The sequence below is a fragment of the Thamnophis sirtalis genome, unplaced genomic scaffold, assembly GCF_051295495.1.
Source record: "Thamnophis sirtalis isolate CommonGarterSnake01/CBP01778 unplaced genomic scaffold, rThaSir2_p1.2 scaffold_2, whole genome shotgun sequence".
Classification (NCBI taxonomy): domain Eukaryota; kingdom Metazoa; phylum Chordata; class Lepidosauria; order Squamata; family Natricidae; genus Thamnophis; species Thamnophis sirtalis.
The window spans coordinates 135,007,944-135,030,413 of NW_028261382.1; the positions used below are offsets into that span (position 1 = coordinate 135,007,944).

The following is a 22,470-nucleotide window of genomic DNA, read 5'->3' on the forward strand; positions in this document are numbered from 1 at the left end:
TGGAAGTGTACCTTCTCAGTGTTTAGGAACAAGGTTCTCCCTGAGATCCAGATTGTCCCTACTCTGTTATTTAGAAGAGTCATGAAGTCCTCTCTCTTTAACCTGGCCTTTAAACAAGGGAAATTGACTGGATGTGATGGTCGCTCACTGGTACCCAAGGAAGGAGATTAGCTAGTGTCAGAAGCTCAGTAGTAATCTTTTCTCACAATTAGTGCCATAAGAACAAAGAATGTTTTGAGAAATAGGAGCCTAATCAATTGATTGTTGTTTAAACTTGCATTGACAAGTTATTTTATTAGGTTAAAAATTGGCTAGGATCTCTGAAAAAAAATCACATTACAAAATTTCTGAACTACACATATTATTTCAACTATTTTTATGTACCAGGCTCTTCAGACATATCAAAATGATTCAGCCATGAGAAGAATGCTAAATCAATTGTATTTCTTTATCATGCCTATTTTTAACGTGGATGGATATCATTTTAGCTGGACTCAGGTAAGAAATAATTCAACACGAGGGTATTAATGAAAAATACTAAGAATATCAATATTAAAGAAGTGTGTTTGGGAAAAAAAGGTTTAAATATTTAACTTCTCTCTCTGTGAAAAGATTTGTTACAAGCATAGCATAGTTTTATCTGTATATATGTTGTATTTTTATATTTAAAAATCTATGCCTAGGATCGATTTTGGAGGAAAACAAGATCAAAGAATTCAAAGTTTCACTGCCATGGAGTAGATGCCAATCGTAACTGGAAAGTAAAATGGTGTGGTAAGTCTAGAAATAGATCTTTTATCATTGGCCAATTAAATTAACAATGTGTATATAATTCAGGTAAATATACAGTAAATATGTAACTTGGATTTTGATGATATTGTTGGTATTATTTCAGGATCAAATCCCTTTTTATTTTTGACTATAGTATCCCTCTTTGTCTCTTAGTTCTGGCATTGGAACTTTTACTTTTGATCAGACTGGCTTCCCAATCAAATAAACATCCAAACTTTGGCCTGTTTACAAATATTTTTTTCATATCCTACATCTCACATTGAGACTTTGAAACAGCTAAAACAATATCTAAAGAATAATAAGAATTTTAAATGCTAAAAATAGAAATGGTTAAAAATAATTCTAATTTTCAGGGAGAACAATTATTAAATCTTAAAAACAAGGTGGACTTTTGCTAGCTTCTAAAATATAGTAATGAAAACACTAGAGAAATATGACTTTGGAAATTATTCAAAATCATTCATTCTTGAGTATCCTCTCAGCAGACCAATCTGTAAGCTCCAAGAAAGAGCTTAACAAACAAGTAGATAAACTAGCAAATGTAACAAACTACTAGATAAAGTAGAAGAATGTGGGTTGGACAGCATCACAACCAGATGGATTTGTAACTGGCTGACCAACGACACTCAACGTGTAGTCCTCAATGGAACTGCATCTACATGGAAGGAAGTATGCAGTGGAGTTCCCCTGCTCTGTTTTGGGCCCAGTACTCTTCAACATCTTCATCAATGATTTGGATGAGGGATAAATGGGGAACTCATCAAATTTGCAGATGACACCAAGCTGTCAGAAATAGCCAACACTCCAGAAGACAGGCTTAAGATACAGAAGGATCTTGACAAACTTGAACATTGGGCACTATCTAATAAAATGAAATTCAATGGTGAAAAGAGTAAGGTTCTACATTTAGGCAACAAAAACGAAATGCACAGGTACAGTATAGGTGGTACCTTCCTCAATAGTAGTAACTATGAGACGGATCTTGGAGTCCTTGTGGACAACCATTTAAATATGAGCCAGCAGTGTGCAGCAGCTGCCAAAAAAGCCAACACAGTTCTAGGCGACATAAACAGAGGGATAGAATCAAGATTATGTGAAGTGTTAATACAAGTGACGTGCGGTGAGGTTTATGGCTGGTGAGGCACTGACACAGGGGTTTCAAATTTTTTTAGACTTGTGGACTTCAACTCCCAGAATTCCACAGCCAGGCATGCTCAGTTCCGATTTAAAGCGACAGCATTTTTTCTCCTTTGCGAAATACATTTTCCTTCATTCTTTTTCTTCTCCCTCTCCCTCCTTCCTCCCTCTCTTCCTCCCTCCCCCATCTCTCAAACAGACACATGCACACAGAGAAGTTAGATCCCTCTCTCACTCACTCACTCACAAACACAAACACAGAAGTTGGATTGGATATATTTTCCAATGGCTTGAAAGCAGCTCCTCTGCCATACCCCCCACATTCCCCTGCTGCCTTCCGATCCGAGCCTTTGATTGCAGGTGGAGCCACGTTGCCTTTTCAAACTTGTAATCAGTGAAGCTGGGCTTATATACTTTCATCCAGCTGTGTGTGTGTGTGTGTGTGTGTGTGTGTGTGTGTGTGTTTGAAAAGGCAACGTGGCTCTGCATGCAATCAAACTTTTTGAATTTCTCCCCCCTCCCTACACACGCACCTTTTCCAGCTGTTTCAGAGAGGATTTCAACTCTGCTCTTGCCTGCCATCATGAAAAGAAAAATAAATGTAAAAGGAAAAAGGCATGAGCTCTGAGGTCAGACTGAGCTAGCTGCTCCCAGAGCCTCTAAAAAGCCTCTAAAAATGCCCTCTACAGGAGGCAGGAGAACCACGTGCCTCATCTACATAAGGAATTTTTCGGCTTTTAACCCTTGCTTAGCTCTGCTCGAGTGATCATAGTCAGACTAAATGAGGCACCTCGTTCTCCTGCCACCCCCTGTAGAGGGCACTTTTTAGAGGCTTTTTTACACAGTTAAGCACTAAGCAGAGTCATCCACTGTGACTCTGGCAGCAACTACCTCAGCCTTTTTCCTTTTACATTTTTTTTCTTTTCATGATGACAATGGTGAGGCCCTGCCTTCCCTGACTGCACGTCCCTGGTTAATACCACTTTATAATGCCTTGGTAAAGCCACACTTGGAATACTGCATTCAATTTTTGGTCCCCATGATGTAGAAAAGATGTGGAGATTCTAGAAAGAGTGCAGAGAAGAGCAACAAAGATGATTAGGGGACTGGAGACTAAAACATATGAAGAACTGTTGCAGGAACTGGGTATGTCTAGTTTAATGAAAAGGACTAGGGGAGACATGATAGCAGTGTTCCAATATCTCATGGGTTGCCACAAAGAAGAGGGAGTCAAACTATTCTCCAAGGCAACAAGAACAAAAAGCAATGGGTGGAAACTAATCAAGTAGAGAAGCAACTTAGAACTGAGGAGAAATTTCCTGACAGTTAGAACAATTAATCAGTGGAACAGAAGTTGCCTCCAGAAGTTGTGAATGCCCCAACACTGGAAGTCTTTAAGAAGATGTTGGATAGCCATTTGTCTGGAATGGTATTGGGTTTACTGCCTAGGCAGGGGGTTGGACAAGAAGACCTCCAAGGTCCCTTCCAACTCTGCTATTGAATGAAAAGTTCATGTGGAAGACGATGGATCCAGATAAACAGATGGGGAGTTCCAAATTAATAATAAATAATTTTAGAACACAGCTTGAAATAAGTTCCAAGCTCCAATTAATTACAGTTCCTAACTTGCACAGACAAATAAGTATGAGACAGTGACATTTTAGCATAGCACAGAAACAGAAATGAGAATCCATTTCTGGAGAATTAAAGGACTCAAAACCCTGATGTTTCTTTTCTTTTCTTTTGCTTTGCATTTTTTAATTTTTAAGGCAGCACTATTTTGGCAATTCTGTTTTCTTTTTCTGTCTAGAGTAACAGAATACAAATACAAAATAAATACCTTATATATAATGGCAACCAAGGACAAACCAATTAGCAATAAATTAACAAAATATCACAGCTTTGACAAACCTCTAAATCTCCATTTCTTTTTATCAGGAAAGGAAAACTATATTTCTCCATTTATCCAGTTGGTTAGAGCTGCTGTAGACAGTAAAATCTAGAGGTCAGAGCCTCCTTATTCCTGAATAGAGCCCTTTTTTGTAAATAATACATATGGGACAGCAAATCTACATCTTTAGTTACAAGTTACTGGAGTTTCTACTGTTTCTTTTAATAGTAAATGCTGCTTAGTTGAAAAAATAAGGATCAAGCTAACTTTGTAATAATAGTTACATAATACTTCGTTATTAGGTAAATTGTGGAATGTTTCATCTCATTTTTCTAAATACTGAAGATATTATGTGAGGAATATTTTGACAAGAATAATGAACAGTTGTCAAAACACAAGAAAATTTGCTGTACTATTATGCATGTGTATTTCTCATGTGAAGCAGATCCATTACTGATTAAGGATATTCCTAAATTGTTGATCAGAAGATAGATTACATTTTTCTCATAACCAAATCATTAATAAAAAAGAATCATGTTGGCTCAAATAAAAGGTCCATCCACTTCTACTCTTAATTTACATGAGTGCTGAGGCTGTAATCAAAGTTTTAAACAATATCCAATTCAGCTTAATTTATGTCTTGGCCCACTGGGAAAATAACTTTTGACTCATACAGAATGCCTTTCTTCTGCTCAAAAAATTATATGCAAGTGAGATTTAATACTTGAATTGTATCAGCCAAATTTGTTTAATTAGAACAATGGTAGACAATTTATATAACCTTGGAGTATCTTTTTCTGGTTCCTGAATAATCTTATCAATGGAATTAGGCAATAAACTAAATAAGAAGAAAATAAGTTTCCACTTCTTTTTGGTAGGAAAATAAGAAAAATAAATGTGTTGTGCTGTAGTACAACTAATTCATCTTTAAAGGCCTTTTAAATTTCAGACAAAAAAGATTAAAATCTCTATTCCTATGAAATTGTTATTCTGCCTTATCCTGTCATCATTATCAAAACTTGCCACCTTGGAATCAAAATATTTTCTGAACTATTGGGATTATGTCCATTGTCATTGGTCCAAGATAGATTATTTTAATTCCTCAATATGTTCAAAAGACAGAACCCCAGTCTGGTATTATATGTGCGCTATGACCATGTTTTTGTTAGGTTTAACTTTGTGTAGATCATCATCATTTCTTTCCTTCTAACATATAGATGAAGGTGCTTCCCTTCATCCCTGTGATGACACATACTGTGGTCCATTCCCTGAATCTGAACCAGAAGTGAAGGCTGTTGCTCATTTTCTTCGCAAACACCATACTCAGATGAAAGCCTATTTGTCCTTTCATGCGTATGCCCAAATGCTATTGTATCCATACTCTTACAAGTATGCAGCTATTCCAAATTTTAGTTGTGTGGTAAGTATAGAATTCAAAGAATTCTGCATGTTTGCATGCCAATTATGCCTTTTGTTTTAGTGAAGATAATGTGCTTCTGAGTCCCACTCCTTTGCAAATGAATAATTAGAAACCTCATAAGAATTCAAATGTATGTTGTCCTATCCAAAATAAGGGAACAGAGTTGGTGTGGAGGAGAAGGAAAACTCAGCTATTTTTAGCTGAGCCAAAAATATTGAAAATTAGGTTTTTCAAATGACTGTATTAGTTACCAATTTTTCCAACAAATACATTCCATAATGATTTAAGGGATAGTGGTTTTGAAAGATCAAATCATATTTCAGGGAGACAGGACAAGTGAATATATTTTAATGGCAATGGCATTGACATATAATGGTTAGTTCACACATTGTTTTATGTCAATATTGTATATGGTTGGATTGATTTTGGTTGCAATACAAGACACCAAAATCCAATTACTGTATCATGGTCGATAAACTGATTTTAGCTCCAGCTTATTGTATAGTAAGCCATATTGTGGCTTACTTAAAAATAATGGCTTAACATGATATGTAAACTCAATCATTGTAAATCTGCAGTATTACAGTGAGAGGAATAAAGTGAAGGAGAAAGAGGAATCTTATTCTGTATAATAGCCAATATGTTATGGCCCATATGTGTGCATTATGCCTACCATACAGTGATCATTGGGCTGTATAAAAGATTTTCCACACAGAAGCAACTGGATCATTCTAAAACATGTAAGGGGATACCCTGCAGAAAGGAAATGTATCTTGCAAATTTGTATTATTTCATTTGTATTATTAATAAATACACACACAGTATACTCACACAAATACACAAACATCCATAATTCTGACTCTTTCCTGATGGAGAAAAAGCTCATATTATAAGAATTTACTCATAGCCACTATGATCCTTTGATCTCCTTTTCAATTGTGAAATTGGAAGAAGCAATGTATTTCTTAAATGTTCTTTCAAGCATGGAGAACTATATAGTTGGGATCTTCCATAACATGTATGGAGTAAGGAAAAAAAGGGTAAGAAAACAACATTTTTATTCCCATTTCAAGACTTTCCATGGCTTGACACAAGACCAACCTTCTCAGTGTGTAAACTGTTTTCACCTTCTTTGCAAAATCAACAGAAAATTCCCTTTCCAGAGATGGGTCTCATCAGAACAATGGGCGAACCAATGCAATCCTTATATACCAACATTTTAAAAATGTACTACTCTGCAGGAACTAAACAGTACCTCACTATGCATATGCAGCCTGCAGCAGGAAAGCAAAGCTCAAACATTAAAAAAAGTCACAAGAGCTTGTTACTCTAAGCTTTTGGGCAGACAGAAGGAACATGATAATAGAGAATAAGTCACAATCAAATATTGAGAACATTTGCACAAATAAGAAATCCCTAACTGACAATGCACTTATACAGGGAAGTCAACAAAATACAGTTTCAATTTATATACAGTATGGAGCAACCTGCATTGAATAGCAAAGCAAGATCATAAAGAAATTTTCTTTCTCTTGATTCCTTTGCGACCAATTTCACAAGGTCCTCAGATTTATCTTATGTCGATGTTGGCCAGGAGAAGAAAGCTTTTCCATGGACATTATCATCTAGCAAGGAGAGGATTCTTTAATAATTTGTGAGTTGAAGACAAACAGGCTTCTATCCAGCTTACAACACAGAATTGTGCTACCAGTCACTCTCTGAATTAATGTGTTAAATTATTTAGGTCTTGGAACTGGAGAAAGGGATATACAACTCTCATTGTACGTGTTATCTAGTGCAGACATATTCTTTTGTTTATTTCAGTTTTTAGTTATTGGGAAGTTTTCATTCAATTGCTAGTCATGTAAGATACCATGATCTATGACACACAGTGTATTACCTTATGATATAGCATCTTTGGTTTGAGCTTTAATGTGCCATATCAATGCAGTCATTGTGACTGTAAGCCAACTCAGTAAGCTATGGTTAAAATAAACCATTGCTTAGCCCAATATGTAAAGTTATTCTGTGTACTACAATTTAAAAAAGGATGCTATTAGAGCTCGTTGCAATTTGTATATACAATATTATCTGAGATAAGAGTCTGGTAAAGAATCAGCAGCAAAGGTATTTCTAAGGCCATGCAACATTAAAGTTATTCTTGTTAAATATAGCACAAAAAGCTGTTTCCTCAAAATAAAAACAGTGACAGTCAAAACTGAAAAACAAGTTTTTGTTTTTGCTATACAGTATCAGTATCACACTGTGAAGCCCAAAGCTGCATAGCTCCCATTTCCCCTTTTACAAAGACCTGGGATTCAGAACAACTGCTGAGTTCTTTTCAACTCAGCTCATATAACCACTGAAGGAATCTGTCCAAATTAAAACTGAATTTTGCATTTAGGTCAGTAATTTTTAGTGCACTTCTCATCCCACAGATGTGGAACTGCAGGCAAATCTCCATTTGGAAGCCTAGAATATATATCTTCTTGAGAACAAAAGTGTTACCCTGCAGCATAGTCAAAGCTAGTTTAAAAAAAAATCATGTGCTACTTCACTTCCCATTATAGCTACATTTTTAGTCCCCCTAATTGTTTATATAGCTGCATCAGCATATTGTACTTTATAAAGTTTAAGAACCCATAGTTTTGCCCTGAGTTTATAATTCAGTAAAAAGGAAATAGAGGAAGGGGAAAACAGAGATGAGAAATAGGGTAGCAATGTAGTTGCTATAGTTACAGGTTTATTGCTGCAGTTTTTTATTCATTGATCTTTGGGTATATGGACTGAATTCAATGATTTTTTTTTTCAGAGACAGTTTGAGGGGCTGCATTTTAAGATATAGTAGGGCAGGCTGGGAAATCTTTTTGATTCTTGAGTTAAGAGATTGTATCGACTCATTGGAATAAATGAGAATTGAACAAATGCATTTTGATTAGACACTGGTGCAGCGATTGGTTTCGCACATTTAACTAAACAATTGTACAGTATTTGATTTTTCTTAATATGGCATATGCAAATAATCCTCAGGTTTCCAAACCATGCTATATGGGTTATTTGTATGGCAACTGAGCCAATGAAGTTTACCCAACAGAATATTGTAACAAAGTGTGTATTTACCCTAATTATGTTTATTCACCCAATTATATCTTGTATCCATTCGTTTGCTGTCACATTGTTTTATGAACATTAGGAAAAGATTTTTTAACATTACCATTAACATTATGTTACCATTAACAAACATTAACATTATTAACATTTTAACATACCCAGTGGTTCAAATGTAGAAAAAATAACTTTGCTTCTAAAAACAGTAACAAAAGAACAATCTTAATAATTACTTCATAACAGTAATTACAGTGTAATAGTGCTACACACTGAACAATTTAGGAGAAAAAGTTATACAAAATAAATCGATTATCATGAATAGAAAATGTTAAGATTTATATTTTATATGCATTTGTCAGCATATTTCAAAACTATGAGCCTTCACATGACAATGTATAAATATTAAATGGATTATAATATGCACATAAAGTTACTATTCTTAAAACAGATAAATTCCCTCTAAAATGAACAGAATTAAGAATCTTTTTGACAGGAATTCATATTCAAATAAGTGTTCAAAGCTTATAAATATAAATATTATGAAACATTAATGATATTGCTTCTTCCTAATTAATTTTAGCATATGATGCAATATTTTTTTTAATTTTTAAAGGGAAGCAAATGTAAGCATCTTCTTAGATCAATACTAAGAAGTACCCTGTTTCCCTGAAAATAAGACACACACACACACACACACACACACACACACACCGGATAATAAGCCCAATTGGGCTTTTGACCACATGCGCTAAAATAAGCCTTCCCCAAAAATATTGCAACACAGCAGCAGCCATGAGGTGACCACACTCACTGCCTCCTGCACCTCAAAAATAATAAGACCTCCCTGAAAATAAGGCCTTATTTTTGGGGGGTGGAGAAAGAAAATAAGACCCTGTCTTATTTTGGGGAAAACATATTAGAAGACTGTTTAATGGGTGGTACAACCAGTTACGAAGTAAATTATCATTTTGTACAGTCTTTGCATATTTCTAGTGATTTTTTTAAATATAAAAGCCAGCATATATATTTTCACACCATTATTTTAAGTAACATATATTGCATAATTAGAGCATCATGCTGTAAAAATTACCATTTTGAATTGTCTAGCAGCTTATCATTTTAACTATTTCACATGCTTCCCAGAGTAATTTCCCCTTGAGATGGGCAGTTACATAAATTTGATACATAAAATAAAATAAAATTTTAAAAAGTAAATTCTGTAACATACCGGTATTTCTCTGCAAATCCTTTGCTTTTAAACAATTCTATTTTCTTATTTTTAAGTGTAGTCTATTATAAATACATTAAACTCTAGTAAAATAATGTTCATACCCATAATCAAAACTGAAGTATAAAAGCTAGTTTAGAAAACTCAGAAATAAGTAGCCTGAAAAATATAATAACAAGGGACAGGTAGCGAGCATCTCTATGGTCTAAAGAGGCTTTTCAAACCAAATGTACTGCATTTACAGGGGGGAAAAGATGCAAACATTTGTATCTGAAATTCACTACAAACAAGGTTTGGTTTGGATTTGATATATAGCAGTCACTGGATTTCTTTCATAAATACTTCGTTGTTTGTTTGTTTGTAATAAACCTGCATATTAAAAGACTTGTATCCTGGAATACCATGTTTGTTTGTATCCCTTTATTATTTTTATGAATAAATCAATGCAGCGAATACATCTAATACATTTTCTTCTTCCTATTTTTGCCACATCAACAATGCTTTGAGGTGGGTTAGGCTGAGACTAGTTTAAGGTCACCTACCTATAGGTGGTTTTCATGATTAAGATGGGATTTGAACTCACAGTCTTCCTGTTTCTAGACTGGTGCCTTAACCACTAAACCAAACTGGCTTTCATATTGTTTCGAGTTCTAGTGTTTGGCACAAGAAACTATCCAAAGAGTTCCTATACATAACTTTATCTATATACTATATATATATCTTCATGGCACCACAGGAAAAAAACAACAGAGGAACTGTTTTTCAGGCTTGATTGATTACTAAGGTGTATACAATATTTTGAAAACAAATTATTGCATGAGATAATACCCTAAACCTGTAGTTCTCATAGGGAGAATGATACTCTTGTTAAACTTGGTTAGGATATAACATTTAAAAGTGAGCTGGAATATTAAAACAAGTAGCCAGTCTCCCCTTTAGTCTAATTAATTGAATGTCCTTGGTATTGTGGGGCAGTCATCTTAATGTAATCTAAAAGAGGAGATAGAAAAGCTTAGACTTGCACTTAGAATAACTTTATTGTCACTTTGAATGTACACTAATTGGCATACATTAAAATGAAATTTTGTTGCATACAGCTCTCAGAGGGTCTCCACCTGCAATATACACTATATAAACATGACAAAATAAATAAATACAAAATTATGCATATATCCACATATATGCCACAGAGAAATGCCACAGTCTAATTTGGATCTAGTTGCTTCTTAATACATGACAGTAGGGCATGAGATGGCCTGTCCCAATACTATTATGCTGATGTTGAAGTAATATTCTCATATATAGATCTTCATAATGAATGATATGCATATAACCAGAAAGGTATAACTTTAAGCAAGGATATTCATGAAAAAAATCCATTTATGGTAACAAAGGTAGCAGTAGAGGGCACAAGATGCAATAAATTGTGAAGGATAAAATTAAAAAAATGGGTAATCTTTGTCCTATATCATTCATTATAAGAATATAATAAATATGCATGGGGGTGATTTTTCTTTTTTCTTCGTCATCTTCCAGGAATCTGCAGCTGTTAATGCTGTAAATGCCTTGCAGTCTGTTTATGGAATAAGGTATCGATATGGTCCTGCTTCCAGAACTTTGTGTGAGTGTCTCTGACAAATTGGATTTTTTTTTAAAAAAAAAATTTGTTGATGATACTGTAATAGAGAAAAGTATTTAAAATCTAAAATTTTATTAAATGAAGAACATAATACTGTAGTACCCCATTCCCCTGACAATAACCCCTCCCCGGATAATAAGTCCAATTGGGCTTTTGAGCGTATGTGCTAAAATAAGCCCTCCCCGAAATTATTATTTGTTTTTTTAATTGAAAATTTTAAAAAACAAGCTTTTACAAATATTTACTTCCCTCCCCCCAAAAAACCCCCATCCTTCCCCGCCCCCAGACTTCCCAGAACCAATACAAGGTATAAATCTTTAACAAAAACATGCCTAAATAAGGTTAAAAAGAAAAACAGTTAATAACATCTTTTACTTGAGCTTTAACTCCTCCTTGCTAGGCTAACTCTAAACAATTTATATCATTCCTAATTTCTTTAATCATAAGCTATCTGAAATTTATTAGTCCCGTATTTATTTTGAATATAATCAATCCATCTTTTCCAGTCCAATTTATATCTCTCGTTTGAGTGATCCTTAAGATATGCAGATATTTTAGCCATCTCAGCTAGGTTTGTTACTTTCAGTGTCCATTCTTGAATCGTAGGCAAATCTTCCTTCTTCCAGTATTGCGCCACCAAGAGTCTAGCTGCGGTTATTAAGTGCAAAATCAAGTTAATCTCTAGAACTGTACAATCAGTAATTATACCTAACAAAAATAACTGAGGGGTAAACTTTATCCTTTTTTTGAGAACATTTTGCATAATCCACCATATTTTTATCCAAAATGCTTTAAACTTTTTGCAAGTCCACCATATGTGAAAGTAAGTAGCATCAACACAGTCACATCTCCAGCATTTAGGTTGCAAATTCGGATACATAGAAGCCAGTTTTTTAGGCTCTAAATGCCATCTATAAAACATCTTGTAAAAGTTTTCTCTCATATTTTGGGCTTGTGTAAATTTTACATTTCTTACCCAAATCTTTTCCCATGTATCCAACATTATTGGTTCTTCAAAATTTTGAGCCCATTTTATCATACAGTCTTTAACTAGTTCTGTTTCCAAATCCATTTCTACTAATACATTGTATAATCTCTTTATATGCATTGGACTTTGATCTCTAATTTGTTTGAGTAAATTATCCTTGACTTGCATAAAGCTGACTTTTTGATCTATTTTCCATCTGGCCTGTAACTGCCCATACAGAAACCATGATTGAATTGCCTTTTCTTCTTTTAGTACATTCAAAGGTTTTAACTGTAATACACCTTTTTCTAAGGTAAGAAGCTATCTGTATGTAATTACATCGTTTTTGTACTATATTTATATTTTCTATCTAGGAATTGCCCACATGGGTATCTTATCACATAATTTATATTGATATTTTTTCCAGACCCGCAATAGAGCATTCCTTAAAATATGACTTTTAAAGTTTTTATCTACCTTTTTGTTATATAACAAATAAGCATGCCATCCATATACCAAATCATACCCTTCAATATTAAGTATTCTGTCATCTGTCAAATTAATCCAATCACTAATTACCGATAAAACTACTGCTTCATAATATAGTTTTAAATTGGGTAATTTCAAGCCTCCTCTCTCACGCACATCTTGCATTATTTTTAGTTTTATTCTCAGCTTCTTTCCCGCCCAAACAAATTTATTAATGCCCTTCTGCCATTCTAGCAAATTCACATCTTTTTAAAGTATTGGTATCATTTGAAAAAGAAATAAAAATTTAGGTAGAATATTCATTTTCACAGCTGCTATTCTTCCCAACAACGATAATTGTAATTTCTCCCAATTTTTCATCTCTGTCTGTATGTTTTGCCATAGTGGTTCATAATTATTCTTATATAGCTTCCCATTTGAGGTTGAAATATAAACCCATAAATATTTGACCTTTTTAACTATTTCACATCCTGTCATTCCTTCTAATTCTTCCCTTTGTTTAGTGTTCATATTCGTAACTAGCATCTTTGTTTTCCCTAAATTTATTTTAAATCCTGACACTTGACCATATTGATTAATCATATTCATTAAAACCTTACTAGATTCCCATGGTTGGGTTAATGTTATAACCAAGTCATCCGCAAAAGCACGTACTCTATATTCTTGCTGCCTAATCTTGATTCCCTGTAAATCATCTGAGCCCCGTATTTTATTCAGCAATAGTTCCAAAGTTATGATAAACAGTAATGGAGATAAGGGGCAACCCTGCCTTGTACCTTTCACAATTTTGAATGAGTCTGTTAAACTTCCATTAACTAGGATTTGAGCTGTTTGTTCCTGATATATTGCTTTAATTGATTGTAAAACATGCTTTCCTATTTGCATTTTTTGTAATATTTTCAAATTGCCAATTGACTCGATCAAAGGCTTTCTCAGCATCTAAAAATATAAGCACAGCAGGGATTTGGTTATTCTTTCCCAAATATTCCAGGGTATTAACAATTAGTCTTACATTAATTCTCATTTGTCTCCCTTGAATAAAACCTGTTTGGTCATTATGAATCAGTTGCTGAGTAACCAACATTAACCTATTCGCCAGTATTTTAGTAAAAAATTTATAATCTATATTAAGTAATGATATAGGTCTATAATTTTTTGGTAGAGTTAAGATCTAGATCCTCTTTTGGTATCAAGGATATGAAAGCTGTCTTCCAAGATGGGGGTTCCCATCCCTTCCGTTTGGATCATATTGAATAATTCCTTGAGAGGTTCTACCATTTCTAATTGTAAATTTTTGTAATAAGCTAATGTCAGGCCATCTGTACCCGGTGCTTTCCCTACCTTTAGCTGTTTGATTACCTGGAGAATTTCCCCTGAGGTTATTGGTTGGTTCAATCTTTCCCTCTGCTCATCTTTAACTATAGGTATTTTTTCTTTATCCAGGTATCTATCTATATTTAAACCTTGTATTTTATCTTTCATATTCAATCCTGTGAAAAATTCATGAAAGGCCTTTTGGATCTCATCCTGTTGATGCACTTCCTCCCCGTTATAATGTAATTTCGATATATTACGAGATTTCTGTTTTTTCCTAATCAAATATGCTAACCATCTGCCAGATTTATTTGCATTACAGAAAGTGTTATGTTTTGTATATAGCAAATTAGTGGCTACCTGGTCTGACATCAGCATATTAAATTGCCCTCTTAATAAGGCAATTGCTTCTTTAATCTTTTTGTCTCCTGGTTTTAGAATTAACTCCTGCTCTCTCTTTCTAATTTCTTCTTCAAGTTCAATTCTCTTTTCCCCGTTTATGTCTTTGTAGTCTATTTAAGTTTATCAGAACTCCTCTCATATACGCTTTACTTGCGTCTCATACCATTTCCATAGATGTACCCTTATTCATATTAAAAACAAAGTATTCTCTTAATAATTTTTTACATTCATTAATATTTTTCTCATATCCAAATAAATTTTCATTCAATCTCCAAGTCTTTCTTGCTTGCATCCCAAATCCCAACTCCATCCAAACCGGATTATGATCTGATAAGACTCTGGAACATATCTTCATCTTCTTTACCCTAGAAAGCAAATAATTGGTTGTTAGTATAAAGTCAATCCTAGAAAAGGATTGGTGTCTGTCAGAAAAAAATGTGAAGTCGTATTCTTCTGAGTTCCTTTCTCGCCAGATATCTCTCAATTCAAAATCATCTACCATGTCAAAAAAGGACTTAGGTAGTTTGCTCTCATTTGAATATTTTGCCGAGAAGCCTTCTTATCTTTCTTGGTATTCATAACGCCATTCCAGTCGCCCAGTAATATACAGGATCTATAGTCCCAATGTACTAACTTAGCATGAAGCATTTTATAAAATTTATCTTGTTGTTGATTGGGAGCATATATACCCAATAGAAGTATCCTTTTCCCTTCTATTACCAGATCTATTGCAATATATCTTCCTTGGGAGTCTGCTTCAATTAATTCGGATTTCATGTCCTTTCTTAAGTAAATAACTATACCATTTTTCTTCTCCGGAGCAGAAGCTATAAAGTGTTGTCCAAGTTTGTATTAATCAAGTATTTCTGATCAGTAGATCTAATATGAGTCTCTTGCAGGCAAATTATGTCATTCTTGAATTGTTTCAGATAATGATTTATTTTCTTCCTTTTCTGTGGGGAATTTAAACCATTAACATTCCAAGTTAAGAATTTAGTTGTCATCTTTGGCTCCCTGAAGCTTTTTAAGAGCCATCTGGAAATCCTGAAATTTAATTTTCGGCCTGGCTCCACCCACTGCTTCTAAATTAAGACTTGTAGCTTCTTGAACAGTAGCATGTTTGTTGTGAGGCTTGTTGCTTTTTTAACTCTTGTTCCATTCGTCTGGTGATCACGTGGGTTTGTCTTTGTTCCTTGGCTCCTTGTAACTCTGAGAGAGGAAGTTGATCCACCCTTGTTGATCCTTCAGTAGCTTTCTGTCTATCCTGTCCTTCTTGTTGTCTTTCTCTGGGTCCAGGAGGGGGGGATGTCCAGCCTGCAATATATTATTGTAAAAATCTCGAGCCTTCCATACTGAGTTAAGACGGTATCTTTGCCCCTGATAGGTGAGTGCAAGTCTGACTGGGGCCTCCCATCTGAACTGTAGCTGACGATTTTTGAGCTCCTCAACTAAAAAGGCATAGTCTTTTCTTGATCTCAGCATTTTAGGTGGTATTTCCTTCAAAACAGTCACCTCCTGACCCTCAATTTGAAACTTAGTTTTGTAAGACTCTTGCAATATCGCGTTCCTCATATCCCTCATAGCAAAGTACACCACCATGTCTCTTGGTAGTTGCTTTTGTCTGGCAAGCCAAGAGTTGACACGATAAATCTTTTCAATTTGCCATTCAAAATTCCCTCCTGGCCTCCCCATCAATTGATCAAAGGCTTCTGAGAAAATCTGCTTCAAATTTTCTTGATTTTTCTCTTGAAGGCCTCTTATCCTTAAGGCAAATTCCATCTGTCTATCTGCAACATTATAATTTCATTTTCTGCATCGCCAACCTTTTGTTGAATCACATCCATTTTTGTTACCAGATTAATATTAGAATCACTAAGATCTTCTAATCTGTCTTCAATTCCTGAGACGTAGCCAGATAGGCAATTAAAAGCCACCAGAATATTGCCTCTAATTTCCTGGTTCCGGGTCATAAGCTCTTCTGACAAATCTTTGTGAGCAGCAGATATCTCTTCTTTAATTTCCATCACAGCTGCATGATTTTTTAAAGCTTCGACTAATTCTTTTTGCAAAATTTCTCACATCAGGGGCTCCCCTGCAGAAGTGGGAGGGAGGAGTAGTGACTGTAATTTAGTGGTTGGGGCAGGCGAGCTTCCTGCACTTTTCGACACAATGGGGGGGGGGACTTTTGCTGCTTAGACGCCATTCCAGGTTTAACCTTATCTACCCAATTAGTAAGTCCAGGCAAGCCGATTATCCAGCAATTACTATTTAGTTTGGTAATAAATCACTTCTTGATCTTTAAATGTTCTGAGCTCCGTAAAGATGTCATCAAAGCCTGACCCCTCCTACAAAGCTATTCGGTGCCATTTTGTGTCTTTCTAGCAAGTAAATTGTCAGAAGGAATTCTTTAAAAAGATGAAGTTAAAGATTTATACATACAATTAGGAGTTCACAAGTATCAGTTCTGCCCGTTTGAAATCAATAATAAATCAGACTTTGTGCTGAGGGCGGGTGAAAGCCTTCATTCTGCAGCAAGAAGCAGAAGAAATTCTTGACACGGAGAAATGCTATGCAACCAGGCGTCTCCCACTCCCTTCCCAGATTTATGCTCTGGTGGGGTTAGTTGGAGCACTGCCCAAACATAGCTTGCTCGACTCTTCTTCTAAGCCCGAAGAAGAGGTAATCAAACTGCTAAACAGCTGATGGATACTGTTTAGACAGTTTAACGCAGCCAAGATTCCGGAGCTGTTAAAGACAACAACCCTTGTCAGGCCCCCGCCCACCAGAATTATTGTAACACAGCAACAGCCATGAGGTGACCATGATTGCCGCCTCCTGCATCTCAAAAATAATAAGACCTCCCCGAAAATAAGGGCAAGCACTTATTTTGGGGGTCAAATACAATAAGACCTTGTCTTATTTTCAGGGAAACACAGTACCAGTTTTAATGTTTGTAAGTTGTTCAGAATTATTCTTGAGAAGTTGGGCAGCATATAAATTTAATAAATAAATAAATACCAACTATAAATTACTTCTGAACTATGAGTAATTATGCTTCTAGCTTTTTGTACCAATATGTAAGGAGGTACAGGCTAATGCTGGGAAGATAAATAAGTAATTGGTATAGAATTGCAGCTCGTATATTCAATGTTTGGGGAAAATCTTTTCCCCTATCATCCACAAATTGAGCATTGCTGTTTTATGCAATATATATGACTACGGCTCACATAATTCCATATATATTCCATATATATATTTCACCTTGAGCCTGGTGAGATTCGATCTGCCAAATTACAGGTAGCCAGCAGCCAGCAGAAGTAGCATTCAGTACTGCATTTTAACCACTACACCACTGCAGCTCAAAGATGAGAGTGTGACACTTTTCTAATCGTAAAATAATAAGAAGCTAAGTGCTCTAGGTTTTTGGAATTTAAACCAACAGACACCTGCCACGTAACCTCCCAAAGCTTAACAATTGTCAATAAGAAAGACAAAAATGTCTGGATAGTGAATATGGCAATATCTTGAGAGAGCAGAATAGAAGAGAAAGAAGATAATAATATACAAAGACCTGCAAATAGACAGTGGCAAAAGAAAGCAAAGGTAGTATCAATAGTAATAAGCACCTTTAGTGCAATCCCAAAACAACTGGACACCACTTGAATACCTTCAGCATTGACAAATTCACCATCAGTCAATTGCAAAAGTCAGTTTTTACTCAGAACAGCTTACATTCTGTAACCTCTAACACCAAAATCAATATCTGCCTATCTCAGATCCTTGGGAAGGACTCGATAAGTAGATAAAAATGTTAAACCCAGACTATCCTGCTGACTATGCAATGAACCATAACAATACAAATAATTTATTACCCTCAAACATCCACACCTGCCTATTCCATTGATGGTGGGTGAAAAGGCTAAATCCAGGCTGAATATCTAGCTGACCATGGAACAAACCATAATTAAGAAGTCATTAGCCCTGCTCTTTTCAGTGCAGTTACCCCACTATGTGAGGGCCTTTTATTTTATTTATTTATAAAATGTATAGGCTGCCTATCTTATCTTTGCAGAGGTGGCGCAGTGGTTAAATGCAGCACTGCAGGCTACTGCTAGATCAGCAGTTCAGCGGTTCAAATCTCACCGGCTCAGGGTTGACTCAGCCTTCCATTCTTCCGAGGTGGGTAAAATGAGGACCCAGATTGTTGGGGGCAATATGCTGACTCTCTGTAAACCGCTTAGAGAGGGCTGAAAGCCCTATGAAGCGGTATATAAGTCTAACTGCTATTGCTATTGCTATTGCTAGATTGGGAAACTGAGATCACCCATCAAATGTTGAAGATACATGTATTAACAAATTGTTTCCTAAACCAAACATTGTTTTTCTTTTTTTCCAGATGTAAGTTCTGGAAGTTCAATGGATTGGGCCTATAAAACTGGAATCCACTATTCATTTGCCTTTGAATTGCGTGATACAGGTCATTTTGGATTTTTATTGCCTGAGAACCTAATCAAGCCAACCTGTATAGAGACCATGCTGGCTGTTAAAAATATAACCATGCACCTCCTTAAAAAGTGTCATTTAAGCGTTGCAGCCAAGTTTTAATTTTTTAATTGTTCTTAAGAATACAGCGTGAAGTCACTCAAATATAGAATATAGCATTTTCCACTAGTGGAACCCATTGAAAAAAAAATGATATTTTCTACATATAAGAGATATTCAAATGTTTGATACATATACTAGGCCATACATATGTGGTATCAGGACATATGAAGGCAGAAATCCTTGAGTGTATCTAAATGATTATTGATGAAATTATGAAAGGTGGAAATGAGAAAAAGTAAAAAGAAAAAGAAGCACCAAGACTTTATTCAAATTCATGTCTAGCAAGAAAAAGGATAAATCATGTGAAATCTTTGTTCAAATAAATTATCTGCCTAATTTATACATGAATTTATATATGAATCTCAGCTTGGCTCAAAGAAGAATCATAATTTGCTCAAAATGTTGAATTTTGAACCACTGAAAGTTAGTCATAGCTCTGATATCTATAACCTAAGCTAAACCTTTTGCAATAATAAAGCTATTTTACTGTTAGGATCATATGTTTATTAACATTGGAATAAAATACATCATGCAGCAAAAAACATTGGCAAGACCTGTGTATTAACTTCCTGGGAGGAATATGCCGAGAATAGAGGATACAGTATATTCCTCTATGAATGTCACCAAAGACCAAATTCCAAAATTAACTTTAAGATTGGAAACATCCAGATGGAATAATGTTCTATCATACCTACTGCATTCATTATATTTTTTCACGTTCCAATTGTAGAGGAATAATAGCATTTATTTTTACTATTGTGCTTTAAACTCCAGGGAACCTATTTTATTTAAATTATATTTTAGAACTCTCCTTCATAGCTAGAGATTGAATAACCTTTATTGCTATCACCTTGGAAATGTCAGTATGGTCAATTTATTCAGTGTAGAAAATGGATAGTGTAAGATGTAATCAAAGGGTCAACTCACCCAATAAGTATTGCATTTCCCCAGGCACAGTGAAATGGAAAATAAGTAAATAACAGCCAAAGCAGAGAAGGCAATTTCAACCTCTGAAACCAGGACAGAAACAGCTATTATATAAGTATATGGATAAGAATCAATTGGTTTCGCAGATCACATGTACTGAAAAAGTGTAAACTTTTAGTCATTTGCAGCATTTCACTGCGTAGCTGCAAAAATCGTAACCATTCCCCCTGCAAAATACCAAGTGATGAAGAAAGTAAGGCATCCTTGTCAGTCTGACTGCATCTTTCTTCTGGTATGCCCTTTTAGAAATTATATATATATTTCTACTATGGTGAACTATTGTTAGCTGTGCCAATTTAATCCTGGATTAGAAAAAATGTACTATATATATATATATACATACATACATACATATATATATTACATATATATATATATAAATGTGTGTGTTTGTGTGTGTGTGTAAATACATTAAACTTGGTTAATATTAACTGTGATTAGATTTTGTGTTTCAGCTGTTGTTTGAATTCCTGGTTAGTTTATGGTTCTATCTAATGGACAAACTGGAAAATAAATCAGATAGATTAACCGTGTTATATGAATACAACCAAAAGCTATCTACATAATACTAAATCTCCAGTTCCCATAAATTTTAACTGTCAAAATGGTGCATCATATGGCAACAATGTTTGAACCAAGGAACGTCAAATGGACTAACTTACAAAATTTGTCCAAAATCTGCAATCCAAGGCAAATTTTATTAATTTTTTGATTATAAAATGACTTAATATAAAATGTCATAAAACATATCCTGTGCTGATGAGCTATTTTTTAAGGCAGATAAATCATTGACTGTATCCCAACTTTTCGTGAAGGCAGTTGAACGTCAATTGATAAATTAACATTTGGAAGACAGGTTTTACCAATAAACATAATCATATTTATTTATGAGCAATATGAGATGAAGATAATTTCCAAAAGGTAAGAAAGCTGGTTAAATATATCATTTCTTAATTAGTTCATCTTTAAAAGTATTTATACTTTCTTTCTTTCCATTTAACTACCCGTCTCCCTCAGAGAATAGTCTTATTCTATAGCTATTGCAAGCAACTTAATTTATGAATTTTATAATGATTTTTTAAAAAACTGTTTAATACGGTGTGCTCTGCATATATGTTCCAATAGCACACAATCAATTAGCTAATAACGTGCATGTGCAAATGAACTGACATAGTTTATTCAAAGATCAGCAAAATGTAAAAAATATACCAAACAACAAGCTCAAATTAATAAGATAAAATAGAAGAGATTTCTACACTAAAAATGCAACTTACATTATAATAGTGAGTTGGTTACCAGTGCAAATGTATATCTAAAATATTATAATCTAGGAGGCAAGTAAATAGCTAATATGTATTAAACTTGAAGTGGTTAAAACAAAACTTTTTATGTGACCAGTTATGCCTTATTTTTATTGTGGCAACATAGAATTTGGCTTCAGTGCAAGTTTTAACGTGCTCTGAATCTGCTAGAAGATTCACATAAAAATTGCCTAGCCTTTCTGAGAATTTCCATATTAGCAGCAAAATATAGCATCCCTGTAGAATTTACAATATAATAAAGTGAGAAATGAATTCAATCACATGGGCATGTTTGGTTAATGGGGTTTCACGGTATTTGGTAAGATGTGTTTGACTTTAAAATATGCTATCTTCCATTTAGGGAAAGTTAGATTTCATAAATATCTTGCTATATCCCAAGAGTTCTTTTTATTCAATTTCTGCCATGTTGTGGCAGCCTATTAACTTCAGTTTGAAACTTCATATCTTTTTCTTTTTTGCGAGTTGCTTGGTTTGATCATACTGTAAATAAATTAGGAATGGTACAAAAAAATCCATATAATGTCAGCTTCTGCTCTACAGTCTGTTTCCAAGGGAAGAGGAAAACTTAATATTAGAAAAGCCTGGCTGGACAAAATTGGATATTCAGCCAGAGGTTTGGATTAATCTAAAAAAATTTCTGCACACTGATTCATGTTGAATAACCATATCCTGCAACTACATCAATGATAGTTGATAATCTTATCAGAAGCAATAGGTACCAATGCAATGTAGGGGAAGTCAAAGTAATTTCTTTATATATAATATACATATAGCACAGACAAAAGCAGTTATATCATCTATCCCGATACTGCCCACTTCAAATGACATAAGCTTTTCCTTGTTTCAGGCAAAGAATAGTTCTCATTATCATCCAGCAGGTGTTTAAACTAAAACTGAACTAAGGAGGCATTGTACTGAAAATATGCTTCCTACTTCAGATATCAGTTCTAAGCTAGAGCAAATGTTAGAAAACATTTTTTTTAAATCCCATCATATTCCATGTCCATCCTGCCTTATGAATAACTTTAGAATAAAAATCTATTCAAGTTTTCAAAGGATAAATAGGATTGAACAAGAAAAGCTGATCGTTGCAAAATTGTTACCTTTCCCAAACTAGTTGTTTCCCAAACAATTCCCAAACTTTTTCTTCTAGGTAAGCACAACTTAGC

General features: G+C 34.6%; 1 protein-coding gene across 1 annotated transcript in view; it reads left to right on the plus strand.

Annotated features, from left to right (window-relative positions):
• Nucleotides 1-20,298, plus strand: part of CPA6 (carboxypeptidase A6) — a 34,970-nt gene extending 14,672 nt beyond the window's left edge. The window contains exons 7-11 of the mRNA XM_014055627.2: nucleotides 388-498; nucleotides 684-774; nucleotides 5,038-5,240; nucleotides 11,113-11,197; nucleotides 18,784-20,298. Of these exons, the coding sequence (XP_013911102.2) occupies nucleotides 388-498; nucleotides 684-774; nucleotides 5,038-5,240; nucleotides 11,113-11,197; nucleotides 18,784-18,992 (699 nt within the window). The 3' untranslated portion in view covers nucleotides 18,993-20,298. The remainder of the gene's footprint in view (nucleotides 1-387; nucleotides 499-683; nucleotides 775-5,037; nucleotides 5,241-11,112; nucleotides 11,198-18,783) is intronic.
• The last annotated feature ends 2,172 nt before the right edge of the window (nucleotides 20,299-22,470 follow it).